At 40.3% G+C, this 21,604-nt stretch overlaps 1 protein-coding gene across 1 annotated transcript in view; it reads right to left on the bottom strand.

Annotated features, from left to right (window-relative positions):
* RIT2 (Ras like without CAAX 2) overlaps positions 1-21,604 on the bottom strand; it is a 199,020-nt gene that overhangs the window by 79,223 nt on the left and 98,193 nt on the right. The window contains exon 4 of the mRNA XM_068423583.1: positions 11,339-11,530. Within this exon, the coding sequence (XP_068279684.1) occupies positions 11,339-11,530 (192 nt within the window). The remainder of the gene's footprint in view (positions 1-11,338; positions 11,531-21,604) is intronic.

Below are 21,604 nucleotides of genomic sequence, written 5' to 3'. Positions count from 1 at the left end.
GTTTCTTTGCAGCCACCACCATGTCTGAAGTCCTGCCTGATGTTTCACAGAATCACAGAATGTTAGGGATTTAAAGGCACCTCAAAAGATCATCTAGTCCAAACCCCCTGCCGGAGCAGGATTGCCTAGACCATATCACACAGGAACGCGTCCAGGCGGATTTTGAATGTCTCCAGAGAAAGAGACTCCACAACCTCTCTGGGCAGCCTGTTCCAGTGTTCGGTCACCCTCACTGTAAAGAAGTTTTTCCTCATAATTATGTGGAACCTCCTGTGTTCCGACTTGCACCCATTGCCCCTTGTCCTGTCAAGGGATGTCACTGAGAAGAGCCTGTCTCCATCCTCTTGACACTTGCCCTTTACATATTTATAAACATTAATGAGGTCACCCCTCAGTCTCCTCTTCTCCAAGCTAAAGAGACCCAGCTCCCTCAGCCTCTCCTAAGGGAGATGTTCCACTCCCTTAACCATCTTCGTGGCTCTGCACTGGACTCTCTCTAGCAGTTCCCTGTCCTTCTTGAACTGAGGGGTCCAGAACTGGACACAATATTCCAGGTGTGGCCTCACCAGAGCAGAGTAGGGTAGAGTCTTTGTTTCCCAAAAGACTTTCAGGCTTCAGTCTCAGTGATCACAAAACGTTGATGACCCGCCTATGATCTCTATAACTCTTCTATTCCTCTTTTTTTTTTTTTTTCTGACCGATCTCAGGGATTCTCATAATTGCAGATCTTCACCATCAAATCAAACTATTGTCAAGTTTTAACTCCTTCCTTGTTTTAGAAGCATTATCATCCTGATACGGTTATCTGGCCTCACCAGTCATCTTGTAGTTACAGGCAATCATCAGTGAAGACATCTCATTCACTTCAGATGGGAAAAAAAATGGAATTAAAAGGGAATACAACTTCTCCATAAGCAACATTTCTTCAATGGAGTGCACTGGGAAAGTAGCTACACAGGTCTGTAGCCCAACTCAAGACAAATGCCACTAGGTCTGATGAAAGCTCAATGCATATTTCACTTCAAGGACTGCATAGATGATCTTCTCTACTCCTTCTTCCAATCTCCTGGTCTTCCACCTTCTCTTTTGACTCCACCAAACATACAACCACCTGCAATCCCTTCCCATCCTATAACAAATAACCTATTAAAAAACCTATTTTAAAAAAATCTCTATTTTTAATTAAATAGAGAAAATCCACACAACTTTCTTCATACAATATGTATAGAAAGAGAGCAAAAGAGATTGGGAATGTCTCCTGAAGTCCACATTCCTGCATCAGTTCAGATTTCATTAGGTGAAAATGTCCAGACAATTCTGAGAATCTGGCCATACTTCCTACCCTGATCGCATGCAGTCAGTGTATGTCTTTTGTTTGTCTTCTGTGGAAAATAGACCAGGACTTTGTGGCAATATCTTGTGTGTGTTTTGAAGAAATGACTAAGAAGGTCTGACACAATGATAGGAAGGCAACTGAGTTTGGTCTGTAGTTTCAGTGGGCTAGGATTAAGCACATCGAGATAATATCACTCAGATTTCAGAGGGGAAAAAAAAAACCAAGCAAATGTATCTATCTCATGCATTCTTCAAGTTTAAAATTCCAAGAAATCATGAGCTGTTGAAATGAATGGAATCTCAGAAACAAAGGCTTTTTTTTTTTTTTTTTAATAATAATGAAATAAGAGATTATCACAGTTAGGAAAAGAATGGAAGAATTATCCCATGGTTTTGTTAATGACAAACTTCATTAAATGCTGTCTTCCCCACCACCTCAGAAGAGATGAAAAGTGAATTCAAAATTTCAATAACTAACTATGTATGGCAGGAATACTCAAAACATGGCGTGTGGTGCTGATGAAAATTGTTGTTAGATTACAACATTAAAGCACATACACACACACAAACATACACAAAACCCTGTGCATTTATGTCAGTGCTTGTACCAGACAATTTAAAAAAACTGTCAAGATATATTATTTTTCTCCTTATTAAACTTTTTCTATTGTAGCAGATAGCAAAAATGACAGGTGGAAACAGAAGGAAAGAACATTCCCTCAGCAACAGAGGAAATAAATGCAGCAATGACAGAAGGGATGTCCATCCTTCTTTCTTTTTGAAATAACACCCATCAGGACAAGGCAAATGAAGATATTGAACTGTATCAACTCCAATACTGTTTAATTTCAAATAAAAACATACCATACCCTGACTTCCCGACAGGGTCTGGGGTTCTGATCAGTAGAACTGTGTGATTAATACTGTTAATGACTGTAACATGAAAACCTGAGTTCTGATATTTTATAGACATTTAACATCTTGAGTTTCAACTGTAGTAAAGTGCCTTAATGTCATTTTATCATAGGTGGTTTCCTGGACCTTCTTGAATTAACCATGCTATATCAAAAAATATACTCAGAGATTTAGAAGCTGCCATTATACATAAATTTTATACTGTAAAATTTGTATACTACGGGAGAGAGACTAGAAGTTTCCAGAGTGGATATAAGTTAGAGATATTTCCCCTTTAATCTTGTTTTTCAGATTGGGTAGGGGTTTTTGGGGCTTTTTTTTTTCTTTGTCATGACTGTACAGCATGTGAAGCTAACATGCTGCTATTCTTAGCCAAGTTGTTAGATCTGGATAAAAACAAATCTCTCTAACTTCCTAATTCATCTGGAAAAAAAAAAAGTGAGCCATTAGGACAAGAATACAAACAAATCTTCAAAAACCAAAGATGATTAAACTGATTAATCTTCTTTTCTTTAAATGCTAGGTCATGCTCTTATTTGTGACACCATGATGAGTTGTAATTAAATTCTGGCAAAATTTCTTCTTTCAAGTTATTTAAGATACTGCTGCAAAAACACACAGGGAACTATCACATTTTTATATAAACAATGCACTCAATAAACGCTACCTCTCATATTAGTCTCTTACTTTGCCAAGGGACTTTCATTTTTACAAAGTTACTCATTACTGTCTCACTTTCAGGACAGCATCTTTGCTCAATTGCAAATTAATATGAAGAGTACACATTAGTTCCGCTCTAATTAAACATATACTTAAATAGTTTCCGGAACTGGAACTTTAATAAATAATTTATATGAGTTAGGCTGAAACCTTGATTTTGCTGATGTAAAAATAGCAGCATGTATATAAAAAGATACCTTCCCTTTGCATGCCATTCTCTTTCACATGTATGTGCCCCAGTGGAGAAAATAAGAGGAAAAACCTTGAGAGATGGGAGGTCATATTGCTTCAGGCATAGATGGTGGAGAGGCAAAACTGCGCCCCAATTATTACTGCCTGATGCGGTATGTTCATGCCTCTCCACTTTCTGCATTAAGAATAGAATGATGCCTGGCTTGTGCACAGTGTACAAGAGGAAGATTCACAGACAGGATAATGGAGATTTCAGCAAAAGAGCTGAAAATGAACAAAATGGAATTTTGCAACCAGACTTTTGGAGCACTGCCCCTGAAGCAGGGCAAGAGTCAGGGTGAGAGTCACACACAGCTCCTTCTTTACACCTTTCTCTGCTGGTGAAAAATGAACTATGGAAGTCCTTCAGGGATAATTAGCTTTCTCATAAATTTTGCTTTCCAGTACAGGAATCTGCACAGGCTACTAACTAAACCCTAGTCACCCAACAAATGATATCACTGTGGTTTTCCTTGCAAGCTGTACCTCTTTGTGTTGTCACTGTGTAAACAATGGAATTCTCTATAAGGAAAGCAACAGCATCCTGAACTTACTCACAAACAAGTCCTATACAAGGCTGTTTTGCAGTAGGCTTGTGTGGGTGGTTTTCCAACAGCACTTGCCTGCTTTAGTTAAGAAGAAACATCCTGCTGGCATGGCTGCCAAATGAAAATTGCATTAAAGTCTTCATAACAGCTAAGTTCCCAATTTACAGACCAAATAGACAAATCTCATAGTCTTGCACCTTGAGGAGCAATCTAGATTGAGAAAAGAGGTGAGAGAATATCTCTGTAGCTTCACACCTCTCCTCCAAGGCATTCTCCCACTGAAGTCAACCATGGACATACCAAGTCAGGATTTGGTACATGGAGAGGACAAAATGTCTGAGGTGAAGGGTGAAGGTAAAACAGGTAGAAGTAGCAAGTATTGTGTCCTGGTTTGGCCTAGACCAGGCCAATTTTCCTTTCAGTGATTTTTACTTTCAGCTAAGTTTCTTCTAAGTAACCACACTTTCTGAAAGTAACTGCATGTTCTGCAGACAGCGTCTGCTTCTAGGACTGATAATGCTCAAAGTTTGTAGTTATCACTGAGGCACCAGTAGGGATGTTGTGCAGAAAGGCTCTTGCTGTACTTATTCTTAGAGAAACCAAGGTCACGGCTAAATTCCTCACTGCTTACGAGTGAAGAGCCGAAGGGGGGTCACACCTGCAGGGAGGAGCGGGCAGGGCAGGTGACCCAAAATTGACCAACGAAGGTATTCCATCCCATACACGTCATTCTCAGTATAGAGCGGGGGGATCATGAAGGTCTCGCTCTCTTTCTGCTATGGCCAGTGTCCAAGGAGGACTCTGTCCGTTTTCCTGCTGCCCCTGATCCCGATCCGTGCATCCCTGAATCCAGCTCTCGACCGTCGCTGGGCCCAGCCTGGGCCTTCCTGGAGCCTGCCCTGCAGTGCTGGGGGTGACGTGGCTGACATCGGGGGAGCTCGATCTTGTTTTTGTATATATTTTTATATATTTGGTTATTCCAATATTATTATTATACTCTTTTAATTAACAAATTTTATTAAGACTGTTTTAACTTTCCAACCCATACATCTCTCTCCCTTTTCCCTTTCCCTTCGGAGGGGGGAGGGTTAACAGAGAGCATCTGCCCAGTTTATTAGCTGGCCCAGCTTTAAACTGTGACATACTGGAAGCTTTTTAAAACAGTATAAAATGTGTTGCTGCTTAATACCCCTAGCCATGAAGTGACCTTGCAGCACCATGCCTAGTGAGTACCCCTTGTTACATGTCCTGCGTTGTCCTGCTTTGGCTACAAGCAACTAGCTGCGTCTGTTTTTATCTCTGAATATCCAGGTTTTCTGTTACAAACATTTTTTATCTGCAGTTCAGCTATTGTTTCTCTGTTGTTTCTTCTCTTATAGAGCAGCTTGTTATCCACATCTTAGTCCCCTTCAAATGTCTTCTGCTCTGTGTTGAAGGGATTACAGGGCTTACTGGATAGTTCACTAGAGGTTAACACAATTATGAATCCAGAAATGAGCCAACAGTTTGATTACAATTTTCTGTGTGTCTGATTGCACTTACTGCAGCCTGCGTAATATGAAGCTGTGGTTTGGGGCTTTTTGTGGAAATGTAAAAGCATTGTAATGACAAAGAGGTAAACTACATATAAATGAACATTTGTTAGAGACAGTTAAGCTGATAATAATAGAATTTCCTTCCAAGAGACTACAACTGCCAAATTAACTTCTACAATTCCATTGGCATAGAAAAGCATACTTTATTTTTTTTTTTTGCAGGGAGGGGGACGACATGCAAAACTTGTCAGAATTTGAGGAGCAAATGAAGAATATGATGTGATGTTATGTGGGAAAGTCAATATGTAGGCAAACACATGTAAGAGAAGATGGCAACTCCTTACAAACTCTTTCAGCAGACATGCATGTAGTCATTATTTAGGGTAAGCTTGCCTGAATATATCTGAGATATTTTAAGATCACAGCTCACACCCATCTGTAGAAAGGAGCACCACCTAAGAATGACTGTTTATTAGATTTTAATCATTCAAAAGCCAAAAGCAAGCTGAGCATTCTTCAAAACTCTAGTCTGTAGTTAGCAGCAACAATAACAGAATGAATCAGTAAGTTTAGATTCTCAACTGAAAGGGTGTCATAAACAATTTTGTTAGTCTTCATCTCACTCAAGTATTACTGTATAAAGGCTAGGAAGCTAGTTGTCCATGCCTCTCTCTACAATCAACAGAAAGACAGACGTCTTCACGGGCAGATACATCTCATTTTGAGATACACTTCTATGATATGTGATAAATTGCATTTTTCTGCATGGATTTTATAGAGAATCTGGCCAACTCATTTACTCTAGTCACTTTACCATGACTATAGTTAACTCAAATGTGTACTATTCTTTGTCAGTAAATAGCAGAAAACATATTTCCCTTAACTTGCCGTTAGAAAGTTCAGAAGAAACAATGAAACATTTCATTCTTTGTGTAGGGCACTGCCCTGATAAATGGGAACCAAGAGCCTTCAGCTGACAGACTGTTCCACCCAAACGTCTTTAAGAGAACATGGACCTGCTGGTGGTAAAGGACATTTACAAATTTGAGAGCAGTTTTAATCACAAAAGCAAAGGAATTCAGCCTGACGCTAAGCTAAGAAGTTCAGTATGCTGCAGTCTCATGACTAATACGACTAAGAGAGCATCTAGTAAATAGTCTTTCATAGTCATGCACTAGAAAATGAAAATAAAATGTAATGTCATATTCTTTACACATTTTCAGTGTCTCAGCCAGGCACCAGAATGTATATACTGACAATGTTTAAAATATACTGAACAGTTATTCATAGAAAAGAAACCAAACCAAAACAAATTAAAAAAAAACACAAAACCAAACATTAACTGTCTCAAACCTGACAGATATTTCAAGATTTTAGAAGACAGCATGAAAATAGAGCAGCTGTCAAAATGAGAAATCTGAAAGTTGATGCTCCCAGTATCTGATGACCAGTCAGCTCATCTCGAACAAATTTCAGACTAAAACCTCATCGAAATGAGAATGTTTTGTGGGCAGCTGGTTCAGATCATGAGAATGTATTGAGCCCCTGTAATCCTGGTTTGAGCATTGTGTTATGGTATAATAAAACCTTAGAAAGAAAATATAATGAAGCCCCTGTAATTAATTTGCACTCCCAGTAAGAGGAGGGAGGCTGTAGAGGGAGAGAAAAAGAAGGAAATGCTTTCAAAAGCACTGCTCCTGCTCAGATTGGTACTTGAAGCCAATAAGACAACACATGTGTGGAAGGGTAAACAACTGCACGATTCTTTTCAGGACCAAGACTGTACTGCCAAAACTAACAACATTGATGACAGGCTTCCCAGAGAGGCCAAGAGCTCAATGAAGCGTGAGCTGCCCTTATAACCTTGGACTCAATGGACATCAATGTGTTATCCATGGACTTGACTTAGCCCACAGCTTATTCCTCCAGGGTCAAACAAAAGTGTATAGGAAAAACCACTCCATGAAGGCTATGCAATTTCTACATGGGCAGAATTTCCAGAGGGGTTCTCACATCCACATTAAAAGTTTGAAAAAGCTGCTAGAAAGTAACTACTGGAAAGTCTATTCTTTCCAGCTCACAGTTACAGCATTGTTCAAAGGAGCTTATGTAGTTAGTTCCCCTCTGAATTGCTGAATGTAATATATTGCAATGATAAGTAGTTAAAGTCTTATGGATATTTTTTTTCAAACAAACTTTCATCAGTAACACATATCTTTATTATAAAATATTTTAATTAAAAGCTGCAATTTAACATTGGCATGACATGGGTTCAATAGGATCAGTTGTTTATTGTATTTTTTAAAGATGGATATGTTTTAATCAGATATTTATCTAATCAGACAGTTTTTAAACTTCAGTAAGGACCAGATGTTCATCTGGGATAAAGTGACAATGCTTACTTGAAGTAAAAGTATCTATTGTACTTCATATCATCTTGTCCTAAATGTTTCTGAAACTCCAATGACATTGGCTATCTTTATTATCTAATGACTTTAATGTTAGAAAACACTGAAATTAAAATGGTATCTAATCAACCACTTAGTGTTCTATTTTTTACATCAAACCGCTACGGGATAAAATACATATAATACTTAAATATTTCTTAGACCTATGGCTAAAAATCAAGGATTGGACACAGATGAATGCCTTAACCATTCATGCCCATTCATGCCCATTCACTTTCCCAGTGAATCTCTGAACACGAAACAGAACAAGGTCAGAAAGGACCAGATGCAGCAGTGCAAATGGGTGGAAAGGAACGGAGGATGGAGGGAGCCTTGCCACCAGATTGGATATGCACATCAAGATAATGAGTTATTATATTTTTTCCCCACAGTTTTTACGCAGTTGTTCCCCCACATTGTTTCAGAGAAAATAGAAAGTGTTTATTCTTTAGGCTGATGAATGTAATTAGAACTTGTTTTAAGAAGGAGTACAGACAAACCCATTTCTTAAGATGTTAAAAATGACAGGCATAGCTAAAGACAACAACAATTTCACTGAAGCCATCAGAAAATAAAAAAATTATTTAAAAATAATAATATTGTTGGTTTTGTTTTTCAGTAGTGTTTCTCCTAATGCAATATTTTAATTGCAAATTAATTTTATTCTTGTAATCTTGTTGATAGATTTGAGGCAAGCGACATACATCATTAATTGTATTGTGTAGGGAATCACATTTCAAAGAAGATCTTTGTCTGACCGAGATGCTACAGCCTGTCTGATTGTTGCAGAATTGTCATTAAATGGAAATGATGCCCGGGAATGTTGAACTTAATGTTATGTTTCCAAATACCATGAATAACATTACAGTAGCTTTAATGAATTTCATAGGAGAAAAATGTCGTTAAACGAAACAACAATATTAGCCCTGGTGCCCTGGCCAAATTCCAGTCTGGCTATTTGCATTCTGACACCTACTGTTTCTCAGTTGTTTAAATTTGGTATGTTTGTGTACCTCACTGTTTGTTCACTGATAAGTTAATGCCATACATGTCACCTCATTGCTGTCTGTCACCCCAGAGTTAGCTGGCTACCACTCTTGAACATCCAAGTGCTTTTAATGAAGCTGTAACTACAGTATATGACCTTGAAAAGATTCCTTTCAATCTTTCTTCCCACAGTTCATCAAGTCACTTAGATATTGCTTAACCTGACAAGTAAGTGTAGATATAACTTATTTCAGTGTTTGTTAAACATATAGCACAACCTCACGTTCCAGTTCTGAAATAATGAGCTGCTGAAGTCCATTAACATGCATTTAAAGCTGAGCACAGAGACAGCCTCCCACATGCTAGTGCTTTAGGGTCAGAGACACACTCCGAGCAGTATCTTCTAATCACCTCTACTTAACCATGCTTTGCATTGAATAGTGGAGTGGTCTCTTAGAACATGACCTGAATTATGGATGAAATTTAAGTGAAGATATGCTCCAGGAGCACAACTTATACACCTCAGCACCAACTAATCATGGAGACAATGGCCGTGGAGTAGAGCTAGTCCAAAATCAAAAATAAATTCCCAAAATATGGACTTCAGAATAAACCCTTTTGTTCTATAGCTCTACTCCTCTTGATTTATAGTATTTGCTTATGTAGACCTAGTCATATTCAAGTGCTTTATTCAAAGGAGAAAATCTGGATTGTATTATTTTACTAATCTTTGATGTAAGTGTGTCCCATGGCTCAAAGTCTGGATTGCAGAGTATTTGAGAAAGCCTTTCTGACATTGCCATACTTGTTGGCAGTTGTATAGGGCTTAAGGAGGAAAAGATTCTGAAGACCTGAATCCTGGCTCATTGAAAGATTTCAAAATAATACAGGACCACTATTTGGAATTGCCTTGATACACATTCAGGCAGGATCTTCAGTGACAACCTTGTACAACAGCTTTTTGTGTGTGTCACATGTCAAAAACATAACTTCTAATATCATTCCCGAAGGCCTCCCCATGCGCTGTAATCTTCAGTGCTGTTTGTGATATCCAATTTAGACATTCATGCACACTAATTTTCCTGTTTGGGGGACCAGGCAAGATCATCAAGGAGCAGGTAAAACATTTAAATCAGGCATGTATTTTTTTATGCTTTGACAGTGATTAAAATGTAAAAGCCCAACAAAACATAAGATCAGAAAGAAGTAGTGACAAACATCACTGGAAGAGGGTCTTCATATCACTTAGTGAACAGAGTATTCCTGAAAAACCTCATCTATAGGTAACTGTAGGTAATCAAACATGTCCCATTTCTGTTGTGATCAGGTGCAATGTCCTGTTCTCTCAGCAGAGCAACTGAATCCACATCCCTCCCCATCTGGTATACTAAGTACCACACAGGCTGCACAGATTGTGCACATGGCACAGTTGTTTGAAGCCTCAAGCTGCGTATTAAACTGCAGCTGGGTTGTCACCATTAAGGTTTTTTCACAGTCTGATTTAGGGAGAAAGTCAATGATCTGGAAAGAGATGTGAAGTTTTAAATGTACATCATCCGATCTTCAGGACTAATTTTAGGCTTAACACTGCCTTGGATTTTCTTCAGGTAGAAGAAAGAAGACAAAGAAATGGAGAGAAGAGTGACAGGATAAGTGGAAAAGAGTAGAAAGGATCATGTGAACACAGATGCTAATGAACTGAAAAACACCATTTGATTTAACCGTTATATGCGTCTGCACAGAAATCAGTCATTAGAAAGCAATCATAGTGTGTATAAAGAACCTCTTGAGATTTTCCAAAAAGGGAAAATCTTTTTTCCCTTTCCAAAATTTCTGCTTAAGTTTGAGGACATTTTCCATTCAGTACTGGGTCACAGTCCAGCCATTTCTAGGATGGCTTCTCTCTAATTCACTCCCTTCCACAGGCACACATATCAATACAAACAGCAAGGAGGAAGTGGAGAAGAAGCAAAAGGAAAAGAGTGAGCAAAGATTACTAAAGACTTTGAGAGCGCCACAGTCAACTCCCTCATAGTCAAAGAAATCTACTGCTCTGTGGGTGGTGGTGGCTTCAGTCTTGTACACAAATCAAAGTGAATTCAAGTCTTGTATGTTCCCATCTCATCTGGACACTATAATAACCCAGACAGTGGCTTTTCAGGCAAAGATAATCTTGTATGGATTTCTCTATTTTAACTGGATTTTTTTTCATTCTTTGTTTGAGAAACCTTCAATTAAATCTAACATGTTTATAAAAAATAAAAATCTATATTTAGTGACTGGTAACTTCTAAAGAAAACAGGTTTTTGCTGTGAAGATCCTGACTGAATCTTTTTCCATGTAGAACATATATGTAACTTCCAACAAAAATAGTGGGATTCTTTTTAAAGTAAAAACAAAGAATATTTGGATGTGATAGGCCAAGGCTACTTTAAGAATCATAACATATGAACGAAAAGTACTGCTAAGTCCTTATTTTATTACCAATTCTAGTGTGTTACACTTTGATTAAATCTCATCTTGTGCTAATAATTCTCAGTAGTACTGTCCAACATATGCTGCAGAAATTCCTGAGGCAGCCAAAGAAAACCAAGCCAAAACCAGCAGAGATGTTGCTTACCTGCCTGAACTCTTCAAGATCTATTTTGTTTCCCACCAGCACCAAGGGGATGTCATAGGTGTGGCGGACACGGTAAATGAGTTCCTTAAACTCAGCAGCTTCTTGAAAGGATTGGCGGTCTGTGATGGAATAGCAGATAATGAAGCCTTCTCCACCTCGCATGTATTGGTCCCTCATGGCTGTGAATTCTGCCTGTGGAACAGGAAGAACATGCTCAGTAATTTAGCAAACAAAATTATCCACCTGCAAATAACAAAGTTGCCGAAAATTTCCCCCATTTCCTACATAATTTCACATTGTTTGTTTTACTGTTTTAAATACTGCTTGCTGAAAATTGCACTTTGTGCCAGGGTCATCATCCTGGATAATATAACACCAGGATTTCTCTTAGGACCTTTTTCATTCCTTTTCCCATCAAGGGAGCTCATTCCTCTAAGAATATGAACTTATTATTCAGAATTCTGAACAGCTTCACTGGCTTTCAGAGGAACCTGACATTCAAATGAACATAATGCGGAGGCTGCAAAATATTCCTTATTGATCTCAAAAAAAATCTGATCCAATTTCTCCAAGTTATAAATTCACTTTTTATAGAAAAATATCAAAGACACTATGCAAGATCACTCATACAATGATGGGGGAAAGAACACGAAACTATAATGTCCAGACCCTAGGATGAGCTACTGAGCCACATCACCTCTCAGGCATCTTCTGACAAATCTCTCCACCTGGTTAACCTTGCTGCAGCAGCAGAAAATGGTACTGCATGCGGCTTCCCCTTGTAACAGTTTAGCACCCCCAAAACAGAGCCAAAGGAGCAGAACATGTGCCCTCATCCACATTCCAGTTCACAGCCCAGTTTAACTCATGAGTGAAACATTTCTTCACTGAAATTGTTATCTAGCAGTGGAACAGTCTGCCCAGGGGAGTGGTGGAGTCACCATCCCTAGAAGTATTTAAAAGACGAGTAGATGTGGTGCTTAGGGACATGGTTTAGTGGTGGACTGGGTAGGGTTAGGTTAACAGTTGGACTCGATGATCTTAAAGGTCCTTTCCAACAAAAACGCTTCTATGATTATGCCAGTGCCTGCATGCAGAAATTACTGTCTCATGTGTTTCTAGAACCTTCTGCAGCACTTCCGGTACACATAGATGACTTGTGATTGAATGAATACTAACAGGTGCAAAAGAAGAGCTATATGACTATCTAAGGATGGGAGACAGGTATAAACTCCTTATTATGCACTCAATTCAAAAGATCAGTACAATCAAAAAGATATTTATTGACTCCTGCCAGCCTTGGAATAGTGCCCAGTAAAACAGGAATATAATCTGCAAAATGTTCTGCTCTTTCAAATGCTCTCAGAGAAGCTGGGGGTTTCAGTTCAGTGTGGAATAATACCACTAAAAGAAAATTGACAATTTCAAATAGTGTAAGAATTGGCCAAGTTTTCTCCTCCTGCATTTTCCTCTATTTATGTACGTATTTATTTTCACAGCAACACTCTTGTTATCAGTATGGTTTTTTTAGAAATATTTAACAAGTGCCACATTGTACAAAAATCAAGATTTAGTTTTCAATAACTAGTCTCGGGCACTGCGGCTTGAGAATACGATTTAAAGCCTGTTTCTTTTTAAAGTTTGTTTGCTTTTCTTGATCACAGCCCGGAATAACCCAATACCATGGCAACAGTCGGTCAGGATCAGAATCCTCCTGACAGAATCAGTTCTCCAGAGATATTAAGATGCAGGAAGGTCTGATAAAGCAAGGAATACACGTATCAATATTGGACCATTTCTATGAGCAGCAGGATGCAATATCAAGTCCTGTATTTTTTACTCTGTTGAGAATTTAGTCTGGGTTTTTAAAACAGTTTAGGTTATATATATATCCCCAGTACTTGCTGAAAATTGAAGGGAAATGGATTGCTTATGCTTTTTTAAAAGTCTCAGCCTTAAATCTCTCTCAATAGTCACTCATGTTGATTGATAATACTTCCTGTGAATAGACTTTCGTATTGACCATTATCATTTATTCATGATGTATCTTTTACCCAAGGGCTTTCTTACATATCATTCAAAATATGTCACCTGTTACAGGAAAAAGTTCATAGACTAAGCTCCAAAATAGCAGACTAATAGGCCATTTAAGGGAAGGATTCTGCTTTGAGACTTACTTAGAATTTAAAAATGTCTAAACTATCACCACTGTCATCCCAGGAGAGTTTATTAACTACCAAGATAGAGCACAGAGCAGATCAGGCCATATTCTATCCCATCCTCTTGAAACTGGATGTATAAGAAGTAGGGCAGTGGTGGTGAGAAACACAGAAGACATCAAACAGAAAGGATTCTGCGCTCTGCTGGTGTGGGCAAGACAATGAATGGAGATCTGTCTCTGTTCCCAGGTCTTTGCCTGTCACCTGCATTAGATAGCCACTGAAGTAATAAACAACGCAATACCAAACTGGAGACCATACCCAAGGTCTTCAAGTTATGAGCAGGGAATGTTAATGACTAAACACAGAGACATACACCCTGTCCCTTACTCGCTCTCAGATCTCACAGAATCACAGAATGTTAGGGATTGGAAGGGACCTCGAAAGATCATCTAGTCCAATCCCCCTGCCGGAGCAGGATTGCCTAGATCATATCACACAGGAACGCGTCCAGGCGGGTTTTCAATGTCTCCAGAGAAGGAGACTCCACAACCTCTCTGGGCAGCCTCTTCCAGTGTTCGGTCACCCTCACCGTAAAGAAGTTTTTCCTCATATTTATGTGGAACCTCCTGTGTTCCAGCTTGCACCCATTGCCCCTTGTCCTGTCAAGGGATGTCACTGAGAAGAGCCTGGCTCTGTCCTCATGACACTTGACCTTTACATATTTATAAACATTAATGAGGTCACCCCTCAGTCTCCTCTTCTCTAAGCTAAAGAGACCCAGCTCCCTCAGCCTCTCCTAAGGGAGATGTTCCACCCCCTTCATCATCTTCGTGGCTCTGCGCTGGACTCTCTCTAGCAGTTCCCTGTCCTTCTTGAACTGAGGGGCCCAGAACTGGACACAATATTCCAGATGCGGCCTCACCAGGGCAGAGTAGAGGGGGAGGAGAACCTCTCTCGACCTGCTAACCACACCCCTTCTAATCCACCCCAGGATGCCATTGGCCTTCTTGGCCACAAGGGCACACTGCTGGCTCATGGTCATCCTGTTGTCCACTAGGACCCCCAGGTCCCTTTCCCCTACGCTGCTCTCCAACAGGTCTGTCCCCAACTTGTACTCATCCATGGGGTTGTTCTTGCCCAGATGCAGGACTCTACACTTGCCCTTGTTATATTTCATTAAATTTCTCCCCGCCCAACTCTCCAGCCTGTCTAGGTCTCTCTGAATGGCTGCGCAGCCTTCCGGCGTGTCAGCCACTCCTCCCAGTTTTGTGTCATCAGCGAACTTGCTGACAGTGCACTCTATTCCCTCATCCAAGTCATTCATGAATATATTGAATAGTACTGGTCCCAGTACCGACCCTTGAGGGACTCCACTAGACACAGGGCTCCAACTGGACTCTGTCCCATTGACCACCACTCTCTGGCTTCTTTCCTTCAGCCAGTTCACAATCCACCTCACTACCCGATCATCCAGACCACACTTCCTCAGTTTAGCTGCGAGGATGCTGTGGGAGACCGTGTCAAACACTTTACTGAAATCGAGATAGACCACATCCACAGCTTTACCATCATCTATCCACCGGGTTACGTCCTCATAAAAGTCTATCAAGTTGGTTAAGCATGACTTTCCCTTGGTGAAGCCATGCTGAGTGCCCCTAATGATCCCCCTATCCTTGATGTGCCTAGAGACAGCACCAAGAACAAGTTGTTCCATCACCTTTCCGGGGATGGAGGTGAGGTTGACCGGTCTATAGTTACCCGGGTCCTCCTTCTTGCCCTTTTTGAAGACTGAAGTGACATTCGCTTTCTTCCAGTCCTCAGGCACCTCTCCCGTTGCCCACGACTTTGCAAAGATGATGGAGAGTGGCCTAGCAATGACTTCTGTCAGCTCCCTCAGCACCTGCAGGTGCATCCCATCAGGGCCCATGGATTTATGGACGTCCAGATTGCTTAATTGGTCCCTGACCCAGCCCTCATCTACCAAGACAGATTCCTCCTCTATCCTGACTTCTTCTGGGGCCTCAGGGGTCCGGGGCTCCTCAGGACAGCCTCCAGCAGTATAGACAGAGGCAAAGAAGGCATTCAGTAACTCCGCCTTCTTTTTATCCTCTGTCTCCAGGACCCCCACCTCATTCATCAGTGGGCCTACATTGCCTCTAGTGTTGGCTTTACCTGCAATGTATATCTCAGGCTTTCCTGCCACAACAAGGGTCTCTCTGCACCGCCCGTGCCCCTGATTTTCTTTTCTTTGCATCAATCAGCTAGAAGCGTTCTGCACCATGATTAGTAGGATAGTTTCCTTTGTAGGACTAGCTGAACAAGGCCAGGATCCCTTGAGGCTGAGCAGACAATGGAAACCTTATGTGGAGTTAAAATTGTGGATTAAGGCTCCTGAATTTAGCCGTCTATGTGTAGCTGCAGACCACTATCTAAGTTCCTGTTAGAGATAATGGTAAACTAGTCAATGCAATTAATGGATTACGGATTGCTTCAGCTGATGAAAAACAGTCATCTTTTTAGTTATCTAACCATCTATTTTCTGGTTTTCTGTTTTAGAGTGAGCTGAATAGTTATACAACTGAATGGAGCCACTCTCCCATGTACACACTTAAAAGCAGATCTTTTGGTATGGAACCTAAATCCCAGCCCAGAAGACCTGTCTTCCTGGGTTAGAGATTTCATAAATCAACTACTGTAACACTGTATGATTATTCTGCACAGCCTTTTATAAAGAATGAGCTCTGCTTAAGTGAGATGATCCACCTCTAGGAAGTGCTCAGAACTTCGTGCACTGATTTATAGACATTTATGGCAAACTAATAAGGAATTGGGTCACATATACGTGTTTAAGTTACTCACAGTAAGTGACTTTCTGCAGCATGAGGATGCCCAGGATTACTCCCCAGGAATGCTTAATGTCTTTCCTTGACTGACAAGAGACTCTGGGTTCCTAATTTTATACACTGAATCATTCCAAACGGAAAAAGTGCTCAGCTTTTAGGCACTGCCATTCTTGAGTCAAAGTCATTTACCTACACATTCTCGTTCATGACTGGACATAGTTATGACTTTAAGGATATGAATGAATTTACTTCAGCAATTTTTTATTATGACATGTTATTGCTGCTGATATATTAGACTAAACAGCCAAAATACTTTAGTGTCATGATTACAGTCATCCATTTTCAGAAGCATTAATTATTCTGTGCAAACTGGATTGAGCACATCCGTTAGGTTTTCTGTTGTTAACCCAGTAATTTCCATTCTTATTTTTTGATGTTGACTTTCACTTCTCAGCTTTTTCCCCTTGGTGTGATTGCTCATTACAGAGTCAAAGACTCCAAGGTCAAACATGAGTAAGCCTTTTCTTGGATTTCAAAAAAAGCAGGTTTTTTTTCTTTGTTCACCAAGAACCCCAAGGTACTAATATATATTAAGAAAAAGAATAAATAAAATTTCCAATAAACACAATATAACCCTTGCGATAATGTATGCATATTATATATACAAGACAAAGGACTAGAATGTAATTAAATCTGTTCATTTTTTAGTTCAAGTCCTACTCCAGATTTTACAGTTTACATGTATCTCTACAGTAAGCAGAACCAAAATCCAAGTTCACCTGGGTTTTGTAGATGGGGATAGACCCAAAGGTTTTACAGGTTTTTCAGTGGTTTTATTTTTATATTTTGCCTGGTTCTCTTATAAAATAAGCAAAAGTGTATCTGTGCAGCTGGAGCACTATCTTCTTTAATTGTTTCCTGCTGTAAAAGCGGCTTTTAAAAAGTTATTCAGGAATAGTATTAGATGCCATTTGCTACTCAATAAGGGGAAAATATGAAACATTCCCACGTCAGTAAATGCCAAAGGGAAGAGACAGAAGGAAATCACACCTCCAAAAAAGGAAATCAATTCTGACAATTAAAGTGAAGATTTGCCATGCTTATAGCACTTTGCAGCTTGACATCAGTCTCTAATACTCTCTTGTGTATTATGACTAATGCTTAACTGAAAAGTGTGGTAAGAAATCTTTTCAAGCAAGATCACCATTCTTCTTAGGAGAGATATTATACTTGAGAATAAGCATCAGGTCTGGATAGAAACAAAATAAAACTTTTCTAAAAACTGAAAGAAGACAGCATAACTTTTTCCTTTTCTTATTCCATTATAATTGAATGTAGAAAAAACCTGATACTAATCCTCTTATGATTATGTATGTTCACCTGTTGTTGAAGAAAGTTAACAAGAAAATCTCTCAATGATTGTGTAGCTCCTAAATAAGTCACATTTGCCTTTTATCATTTATCATCAGACATCTCACATGATTTTTCAAAGATGACAGAATGGCCTCACAATGACGTAAAGCAGCTCCCTCAACGTGCTCAGATGAATCCCATCGTGTTGTATCGAACTGCATACACCCAGCTTAACTAACTTGTCCCTTGTTCATCCTCCTCTACTAAGGGTAGTGTACTTCTTCCTTAAACCTACAAGGCATAAGAGCACAGATTGCCTGTAAAAGCTGGGATAAAGTCCTGAGTGTGTTAGTCCTTTCCATGTTCCTCACCATTAGGCCACTCACTCATTTCAGCAGCAGCCCCACATTTTTGCCGGTCTTCGTTTAGTTGCCAGTGTACCCTGAGAAACTTATCTCATAGCCTTTTACATCTCTCAAAAGTTTCAACATTAGCAACACTGGCTTTCATAATCAAATCAATTCGTGCCCAAGAAATACTTCCATACTGATCCTTGGGAGACTGTCCCTGTTCCACATTTCATCCTTCTGTATATGCATGTTTTTTCTATTACAGAATCACAGAATCACAGAATCAACCAGGTTGGAAGAGATCTCTGGGATCATCGAGTCCAACCATTGCCCTGACACCACCATCCCTGCATCTAGATCATCTATAAAGATATTGAACAGCACCAGCCCCAGAACTGAGCCCTGGAGAACACCGCTAGTGACAGGCCACCAGTTGGACTTTGCCCCATTCACCACCACTCTCTGGGCTCAGCCATCCAGCCAGTTTTTAACCCATCAAAGAGTCCACCCATCCAAGCCCCGGGCAGCCAGTTTGTCTAGGAGGATGCTGTGGGAGACAGTGTCGAATGCCTTACTGAAGTCTAGATAGACTACATCCACAGCCCTGCCCTCATCTACTAAGCGGGTCACTTGGTCATAGAAGGAGATCAGGTTGGTCAAGCAGGACCTGCCTTTCATGAATCCATGTTGGCTGGCCCCGATGCCCCAATTGGCCTGCATGTGCCATGTAATGGCACTCAGGATGATCTGTTCCATCACCTTGCCTGGCACCAAGGTCAGGCTAACCTTAGCTTTTAGGAGAACAACTTAGCAAAGAAGAAAATACTTAACCTCTGTTTTCTCTCTGTCATCTTGATTTATCCTCTTTTATCCCCCTTTTCACAATAAGCAAGGGAAAGTTTTCATAAAGAGCAATATTTTAAAGTAGTTTTAAAATTCATATTGTTTTCAAAGAAATGTAAATAAATCATTATCTTAATGTTTCCATAAAAGGAAACAAAGGCATTGAGCAACAAATTTAGACAGACTACAGATCCCCAGATCCTTATGAAGGATTAGTTTATGATTTGCTATGATTTGCTGTTATGATCCAAACATAACAGTCTGGATCTAACATTCAGCTTAGGACAACCCTACCTTGCTGACTGAAAGAATCTAGGAAGGTGTACCACAAAGTTCACCGAAACCAAGCCCGGTTCTTTTCTGTTTCCTAAGTATTTCCTCCTGAACAATGTTGGAGAAAGAGCACTGGGCTAGAAAAGCTTTTATTCAACTCAGAATAAAAAATGTTAAGAAACAGCCACTTCCACATCAGCATTTTACACCAGCAGAACTCAAAACTGAAGCCAATTCTCCTGGATCCTTGGGTTATGCATTGCTAATAAATAGCCTTGTCAGACCCAAAAAGATAAGAGAAAAAGGAAGGGAAGAGAAGAACTAACAAAAAAAAAAGCATACAGGCAATGAGCAGGGGGTCACCACATCTATCCCTTCTTTTTCGTTGTGTGATGATGTGTTTGAGGAGTAAACACGGTGCAAAACTTAAAAGTGCAGTCCTTCTCCACACTCCTCAGATGTGTAGTGCTTAGAAATTTAAAGATGCAGCACCTCAGAAACAAAGGTGTCATGTTTTTCAAACTACACACACAGTCCACACATTTTGATGTCTGTTCTTTTTTTATGATCTTGGCTTGTATCTCTGGAAGAGGTCAGAATCTCCCCAGGGAGACCAGTCTCACAGTTTGAGAAGTGCCACTTTCTATATCTTCTCATCTTATGTTCTACTTGACTTCAGAACCGGGAATCTGCTAACAGATGTTCTTAATCAAAGCTGTCTCCCTGATTACCACAGGGGTCATTCATATTATGAAGGAGTTTTTATTACATTCTAGTGAACACTGGGGTGGGGGTATATTCTTGGAAACAGGCAGGATATTGTTCATCTATGACAATGAATAAACAAGGGTAAAATGAACAAAATGTATTCAGGAAACCCACTGGGGAAAAAAAATCTTTCAAATAGTGAGTGAGAAAATCAAATGTAAAGACCATACAACATAAAAGAAATATGTGAAAATACATTGTTCACTTAAAAAAAAAAATGGGTACAAAATATTGAGAATTTCTTCTATCTCAAGTAAGTGTTTGCCACAGTGTTTCAGAGTTGCTGAATACCTTCTTTGCTTCGGTCTTTAACCCTGAGACCAGCCCTTATGATCTTCAGATCCTGGATGTAGGAGAGGAAGCCTGGAGGAGGGAAGACTCTCCACTAGTCAGTGAAGACTGGGTTAGTGATCAGTTACGGAACACACAAGTCCACGGGCCCCGACGAGACGCACCCAAGAGTGTTGAGAGAACTGGCTAATATTGTTACTCTACTGCTCTCAGTCATTTTTGCAAGATCATGGCAAACAGGAGAGGTGCCTGAGGACTGGAGGAAAGCCAATGTCACTCCTGTTTCAAAAAAAGGCAAGAAGGAAGATCCAGCAAACTACAGACCAGTCAGCCTCACCTCCATCCCTGGAAAAATGATGGAGCGGCTCATTCTGGAGGTCATCTCTAAGCACATGGAAGAGAAGAAGGTTATCAGGAGTAGTCAGCATGGATTTACCAAGGGGAAATCTCTGACCTATGAGGAACGGCTGAGGGAGCTGGGGTTGTTTAGCCTGGAGAAGAGGAGGCTCAGAGGTGACCTTATTGGAGTCAACAACTACCTGAAGGGAGGTTGTAGTGAAGTGGGAGTTGGCCTCTTCTCCCAGGCAACTAGCGATAGGACAAGAGGACACAGCCACAAGCTTCGCCAGGGGAGGTTCAGGTTGGACATCAGGAAGAATTTCTTTTCAGAAAGGGTTATTAGACATTGGAATGGCTGCCCAGGGAGGTGGTGGAGTTACCATCTCTGGATGTGTTTAAGAAAAGCCTGGACATGGCACTTAGTGCCATGGTCTAGTTGACAGGGTGGTGTCAGGGCAACAGTTGGACTCGATGATCCCTGAGGTCTCTTCCAACCTGGTTGGTCCTGTGATTCTGTGATTCTATGTCTGACTAATCTGACAGCATTCTATGATGTCCTGACAGAATGGGTAGATGCAAGGAGACCAGTGGATGTAGTCTAGCTTGACCTTAGCAAGGCGTTTGACACAGTTTCCCATGACATCCTCGTGAGCAAACTCAGGAAGTGTGAGGTAAAAGAACAGACAGTGAGATGGATTAAGAACTGGCTACACAATAGAGCCCAAAGAGTGGTAATCAATGGTGCCAAGTGCAGCTGGAGACCTGTAACTAGTGGAGTCCCCCAAGGATCAGTGCTGGGTCCAGTCCCATTCAATATCTTCATCAAAGACCTTGAAGAATGGACAGAGTGTCTTCTCAGCAAGTTTGCTGATGATATGAAGCTGGGAGGTTTGGCTGATACACCTGAAGGCTATGTGGCCATTCAGCACGATTTGGACAGACTGGAGAGCTGGGCAAAGAGGAACCTAAAGAGGTTCAACAAGAATAAGTGCAGAGTCCTGCATCTAGGAAGGAGTAATAAAATGCACCAGTACAGGTTAGGAG

The sequence above is a fragment of the Nyctibius grandis genome, chromosome Z (assembly GCF_013368605.1).
Source record: "Nyctibius grandis isolate bNycGra1 chromosome Z, bNycGra1.pri, whole genome shotgun sequence".
Classification (NCBI taxonomy): domain Eukaryota; kingdom Metazoa; phylum Chordata; class Aves; order Nyctibiiformes; family Nyctibiidae; genus Nyctibius; species Nyctibius grandis.
The sequence above is the reverse complement of the archived record's forward strand: the minus strand, read 5'-3'. Positions and strand labels throughout refer to the sequence as shown.